General features: G+C 62.3%; 1 protein-coding gene across 1 annotated transcript; it reads left to right on the top strand.

Moving 5' to 3' along the window:
* The first annotated feature begins 1,839 nt into the window (after positions 1–1,839).
* On the top strand, positions 1,840–2,547 carry LOC120710180 (putative proline-rich receptor-like protein kinase PERK6). Its single transcript, XM_039995836.1, has 2 exons — positions 1,840–1,865; positions 1,947–2,547. Exons 1-2 carry the CDS (start codon positions 1,840–1,842, stop codon positions 2,545–2,547), a joined length of 627 nt encoding a protein of 208 aa, XP_039851770.1.
* The last annotated feature ends 4,401 nt before the right edge of the window (positions 2,548–6,948 follow it).

Consider the following 6,948-nt stretch of genomic DNA (forward strand, 5'->3'; position numbering starts at 1 on the left):
GCGGGTGACTTATCTCCGCCTCGCTCGAGGGTAGCGGATCCGCCCTCAAGCGGGTGACTTATCTCCGCCTCGCTCGAGGCCGTCTCTCGGCACAAGGGACAAACGGCCCCGCCGCCCAACCGACCGCCGTACGAAGGCATTAAAGGCCAGCCACTCCGCCACGGCTCAAAGGACGGGCGGCGTCAGACTGCCACTCCCACAGTGGATGTGACCGGGGTCCCCATCCGCTGACTCCGGTCACCATTCCGCCATCCCGGATGCTGTAGCAGTGCCTTGGGACCTGCACGCGGAACAAGATGGGCTCGGCACTGCTCCCATTACTGTTCTGCCGACGCCGACCATCCGGACTCGCCTCCCACTGGGGAAGGGGTCCGGGACTTCCACGTGTCCCCCGGACCTTCTAGTGTGCACGCCCGCACTCCCACCAGGGGGTCCGGGACCACCACGCCGCCTGCGGGACACTGCAGGACGACCGGCGCGATCTTCACAGGACCAAGGACAATGTCCATGACGACTGCGACGCGCGTCGCCTTCCCACAGTGTACTTCCTACAGTGTTCGACCACTGTACCCGCGATTCAGGGGAAAACGACGACTTCCGCGCCCCTACACTCGTGTACGCCGCCCCCTCCTTGTGACTATAAAAGGAGGAGGCGGACCCCCTTTAAGCCTCTCTGGGCTCTAACTGGACTCTAGGCTGCTGGCTAGTTAGTCTCTCTCTCTGGTTTCTATCTCACAAGAGAACTCTCAGCACTACTGAGCATTCATCTCAACCGACTCCACTCCTAGCAGTGACTTGGGAGCTTCCCTCCCTCTCTCGCCTCGCTTGTATCCCCTACTACAAGCACTCCGGGTGCAAGATAATACAGTGCCCTCGCACACCCCCTTTGCTGGACGTACGGCCCCGCGGCCGGAACTAGGATAAACCGTGCGTTACTGTGATTGCCTCTTGCATCATCATCTGGGACGAGGAAACACGCAGCATTTACTAGTTGGGATCCAGGCCCCCAGGTCGGGACACCGACAGTTGGCGCGCCAGGTAGGGGCTCGCTGCGTGACATTTTCTCTCTTTTTCCCATTTGATCTCCAGGGATGGCGAGCAGATCCAACCCATACCCTATGGGTGTTTCGGATCCGCTCCCAGCGGGACGCGTGATCTCGTTCGGGAGTCTCGAGTTCAGGGCAACCGGCAACGGTTACCTCATGCAGCTCCTCTCCCCCGGACGCAACCCCATCGCTCCGACTTCGCCAGCCCGGCGCAACAGGCGCTCGGGTCGGCGTTTGCGACAAGCACGCGCGGAGCGTCGTCGTGCGGCATGTCACAGCTCCCCCATGTGGGTCGAGGCTGGCATGTCGCAACTCAGCATCACGCCCAATGGGGCCACCGTTTCGTCATCGCGTGCCTCGGCGTCATCTGCGCCGGCACCTGTGCCCACGGCATAAGGATGGCAACGGGTCGGGTTCGGTTCGGGTGGAGTATCTGGGCACCCAAAACCGAAACCCGAACTTGAAAACCGAACCCGACCCGAACTCCTATTCGGGTACAAATTCAAACCCAAAACCGAAAACCGCGGATACCCAAAACCGAACGGATAATCCGACCGGCCGAGCCGAGCGCTCTCTGCCCTCCCGCTCCCAATTCCCCAGGGCCCAGCTCCAGCCGCCGAATCCTAGGCGAGGCGGCGGCCGGCGGCGTGGCCAGGCCCCCGGCAGCCTGCGGCGAGCGAGCGAGCGGCCCGAAGCGGCACCGCTCGTGGCGCCATGTCCTTCCTGGAATCCGGTCGCGGCTGCCTCCTCCGAGAGCTCTCCAGGAGGTCCATGCCGCGGCGCGGGGTAGGGGATGGGCGACAGGGCGTGCGGCGCGGGGTAGGGGTCTAGGGGATGGGCGAGTCCGACTCCGACAGGGCTGCGGTGCGGCGCCGGTCCACCGGATCCGGATGAGTGCAGGGCTGCGGTGCGGCGCCAGCTCACCGACCGCAGCGACGTCTACTCCTTCGGCGTCCTCCTCGTCGAGCTCGCCTCCGCGCGCCGCCCCATCGAGACCAAGCGCGAGATGAAGGAGCGCCTCACCGCGCGCTGGGCCATGGCCAGGTTCATCGGCGGCGCCGCCGCCGACGTGCTCGACCCGCACCTCGCGCGCACGCCCGCCGCGGAGCGCGCGCTCGAGATGCTGCTGGAGCTCGCCTTCCGGTGCATGGAGAGCTTGAGAAGCTCGGCGGCGTGGGGGGCCGGAGCTCGGCGACGTTGGAGGGCCGGAGCTCGGCGGCGTGGGAGGCCGAAGCTGGGCGGCGTGGAGGGCCGGATCTTGGCGGTGTTGGAGGGCCGGAGCTCGGCGGCGTGGGAGGCCGAAGCTGGGCGGCATGGAGGGCCGGATCTCGGCGGCGTGGGGGGCTGGAGTTCGCCGGTTCGGGGCTTCGGGATCGCCGGATCGGGCGGTCGGGCCGTCGGGGGGAGGCCGAGGCGGCCAGGCGCCCAGGCGGAGGCGCCGAGGCGGGGGGGGGGTCGGGTCGGGAGGGGTTGGGCCGTTGGGGATGGGGGGGAGGGATGACCGGATGACGACTCCAGGCGGAGGCGCCGAGGCGGGGTGGGGGTGGGGGTTCGGGTCGGGATGACGACTCACTGACTCAGTTTATATAGCTAGGGTTCTAAATGGGCTGTTAGTGGGCTGTGGACTCAAATTTTCGGGGGCCCGATGGAGCTCCGCGGATTTATTTACAGATCCGCCCCAAACCCGAAATATTTCGGGTACCCGAAACCGCAAATCCGCGGGTAAAAACTAGAAACCGAACCCGAAACCCGAAAACCCGAAAACCGCGGATACCCGCCCCGAAACCGATCCGCTGCCATCCTTACCGCGGCAGCACTAGCGCCTCCCGGGGGGACTCGACTTCGGCGTCGCCCTTCCCCTTCGGGATACGCAATGCTGCCGCCCACGCCTCGTCAACCAGTGCTAACTTCATCAAGCATGAGGATCTGCTAGGTCATCATCTTCGGTCGATTCGCAGCCTCATCGCGTCGTCCCCTGACGAATCCTACCCCGAGACGGCGAGCTCGATCGCCGACGACATCGACTTCTTCATGAACAACTTCACGGCCGAGGAGGCCGAGGACTACTCCGGGGTCCGCGACCCCGACGCTCTCCGCACGTTCCAGCTGGCGACGGCTTACTGCCTCACCTGCTCCGAAGACTCCAGCGAGGGGGATTTCGATCCTTCCAGGGAATGCTTCATGGCGGACCTCGCGGACGAGCAAGACGACAATGCTCCAGCCAACGACGGGGACGGCGGGGCGGACGTGCGGGCAAAGCAACCGATGGTCCCGCCTGCAGCCCCTTCCTCGTCAAGTTCAGCGGCGCGACAAGCTCAACTGGCGCAGCTCAACGAGCTTCAAGCCAAGCTCGACGAGCAGCGTCAACAAACCTAGGAGATACGCGCCGCACTCGAGCAGCAGCGTACCGTGCGTGGTGCACACGCCCAGGCGGCGGGACGTGTTGCCCGGGAGCGCATCCTGGCTGACGACAACGTCGACAAATCCCCGGAACTGAAGACGGCCGGCGAAAAACTCGTCGCTACGGCCTATCTACTTCAAGCCATGCCCGAGCCATCGACGCCTTCGGGCCGCAACCTGCGCCGCGAGGCACAGGAGCTCATCGAGCGAGCTGCCGTGCAGCAGGCCGAGAGTTCTGCGTCTCGTATGCGCTCGAAGGCTCCGGAGCAGCATGATGGGACTGCGCATCAGGACCGCAAGGTTTCTGTGCACACACCCCCAGCGGGGAAGGGCAAGGCAGCCATAGCGCCCGGCGCGAGGGCACCCTCGGTGCACGAGTGCATCGGAAGAGTTCCCGTAAGGGAGCGAATCCGTGATACTCGCGGGCACGCTGGCGACGGCGACGCCCGCAACGTCATCAATGGCAGGAGGTACACCCCTCGACGGCGTGGACGCTTCGACCCTGAGCACGACAGGGGTGAGTCACCGGAGCCTCCGGGCACCCGGGTGTTCAGCCGGGAGATTCGAACTGCATCTTTTCCCCCACGCATTCGACAAGCCAACACCCTCGTCAAATACTCGGGCGAGACTGATCCTGCAATCTGGCTCAATGACTACCGCCTAGCGTGCCAGCTAGGCGGCGCGACGGAGGACGCGGTCATCATCCGAAACCTCCCTCTTCATCTTGCCGACGCCACACGAACGTGGCTCGAGCACCTACCTGCGGATCAGATCCACAACTGGGCCGACTTGGTCCATATCTTTATGGGCAATTTCCATGGCACGTACGTGCGCCCTGGGAACTCCTGGGATCTCAAAGGGTGTCGCCAGAAGCCTCGCGAGTCCCTGGGTGACTACGTGCGACGCTTCTCCAAGCAGTGCACCGAGCTCCCTAGTGTCACCCACGTCGAGGTCATCAACGCTTTCCTCGAGGGTACGACCTGCAGGAACCTGGTGCATGAGCTCGCGAGAAGCCGACCCGTCAACACTAATGAGCTGTTCGACGCTGCCACCAACTACGCCGCCGGTGAGGAGGCCGTTGGTGCCATCTTCGACGACAAATCGAGCAAGCGCAAGGACGATGCGCCCGCGGAGGGCAGCAATGCCAAGCCCAATGCCCCCGCCAAGAAACAGAAGCGGGGGAGGAAGGGAAAGAAGCCGGTCCCACCAAACCAGCGTGAGCCGGGGCGGGCAGAGGACTCCGAGGAGGCCTTCGCTGCCGCCCCAGACCGCAAAGGGCCTCGAGGCCCCCCTCGAGGTGGTGGTGGCCAATTCGACGACATGCTCAAGAAGCCGTGCCCTTACCACAAGGGCCCGGTCAACCATACCCTCGAGCAGTGCGAAATGCTCAAGAAGTATTACAACCGCGTCGCGCATCGCGACGAAGACAAGAAGAAGGATGCGGGCGACAAAGGTGGAGATGACGAGTTCCCCCCAGTGGAGAACGCCTTCTTCATCTTTGGAGGAGCAATGACGAATATGACTTCTCGGCAGCGCAAGCGTGAGCGCCGCGAAGTCTTTTCCGTCACCAAAGCCACGCCATCCTACCTCGACTGGCCGAAGGATACCATCGCCTTTGGCCGCAAGGACCACCCCAACTACGTCCCGCATCCGGGACGGTATCCACTCGTTGTCGACCCCATCATCGGCAACACTCGCTTCTCCAAGGTGCTCATGGACGGAGGCAGCAGCCTCAACATCATGTACGCCCCTACCTTGGAGCTCATGGGGATCGGGCTGGACAAGCTCCGCCCCAGCAAGTCACCATTCCACGGCGTCGCGCCAGGGAAGCGGGTCCAACCCCTCGGCCAGATCGATCTGCCTGTGTGTTTCGGCACAGCAGCCAACTTCCGCAAGGAGGTACTCACTTTCGAGGTGGTGGGATTTCGAGGGTCCTATCATGCCATCCTTGGTCGTCCTTGCTACGCCAAGTTTATGGCCGTCCCCAACTACACCTACCTCAAGCTCAAAATGCCGGGTCCGAAGGGCGTCATCACCATCGGCTCTTCGTTCGAGCACGCCTACGAGTGCGACGTCGAGTGCGTTGAGCGCGCGGAAGCTCAAGCGGAGGACGAGGCCCTCGTAGCCACCCTCGACAAAATGGCGAGCGAGGCCTTGGACTCCACGCACCGACACGCCGGGAGCTTCGAACCCGCTGAGGGTATCAAGAAGGTGCCCCTCGACCCGAGCCACTCCGACGACAAGGCGTTGCAGATCAGCGCCACCCTCGACGACAAATAGGAAGTGGTGCTCGTCGATTTCCTCCACGCCAACGTAGATATCTTTGCGTGGAGCCCCTCGGAGATGCCTGGCATACCGAGGGAGGTCGCCGAGCACTCTCTTGATGTCCGACCCAACTCCAAGCCGGTGAAGCAGCGCCTAAGACGCTTCGACGAGTTCAAGCGCCGGGCGATCGGCGAGGAGTTGCAGAAACTTCTGGCGGCCGGATTCATCAAAGAGGTATTCCATCCCAAGTGGCTAGCTAATCCAGTATTTGTGAAGAAAAAGAGTGGAAACTGGAGGATGTGTGTAGACTACACTAGTTTAAATAAGACATGTCCGAAGGTTCCCTTTCCTTTGCCACGAATCGATCAGATTGTAGACACTACCGCGGGATGCGAACTCTTATCCTTTCTTGATGCTTATTCCGGTTACCACCAAATCAAGATGAAAGAGTCCGACCAGCTCGCGACTTCTTTTATCACACCCTTCGGCATGTACTGCTACGTCACGATGCCCTTTGGCCTCAGAAACACCGGAGCCACATACCAGAGGTGTATGCTCCACGTTTTCGTAGACCATCTAGGGCGCAGCGTAGAGGCATACGTCGATGACATCGTTGTGAAATCCAGGAAGGCGGACGACCTGGTTGCTAATCTCAGGATCACATTCGATTGCCTACGAGCCAAAGGGGTAAAACTTAACCCCGAGAAGTGCGTGTTCGGGGTGCCTCGAGGCATGCTCTTGGGCTTCATCGTCTCCCAGCGGGCATCGAACCCAACCCTGACAAAGTCTCGGCCATCACTCGGATGGGACTGATCCGAGACCTAAAGGGGGTACAGAGGGTTATGGGATGCCTGGCGTCCCTTAGTCGGTTCATCTCGCGTCTCGGCGAGAAAGGCTTACCCCTGTATCGACTCTTGAGGAAAACCGAGCACTTCGCGTGGACCCCGAAGCTCAAGAAGCCCTCGAAAGGCTGAAGGCATCGCTCACTCGCGCCCCCATTCTCACACCACCTACGGACAGCGAGCCCCTCTATCTGTACGTAGCCGCGACGACCCAAGTGGTCAGCGCGGTGATCGTGGTCGAAAGACAAGAGGAGGGCCATGCATTGCCCGTCCAACGGCCGGTGTACTACATTAGCGAGGTGTTGTCTGAAACTAAGACACGCTATCCGCAGATTCAGAAGCTGCTCTACGCAGTGGTTTTGGCTCGGCGCAAGCTGCGCCACTACTTCGAGGCT

Source organism: Panicum virgatum, chromosome 5K (assembly GCF_016808335.1).
Source record: "Panicum virgatum strain AP13 chromosome 5K, P.virgatum_v5, whole genome shotgun sequence".
Classification (NCBI taxonomy): domain Eukaryota; kingdom Viridiplantae; phylum Streptophyta; class Magnoliopsida; order Poales; family Poaceae; genus Panicum; species Panicum virgatum.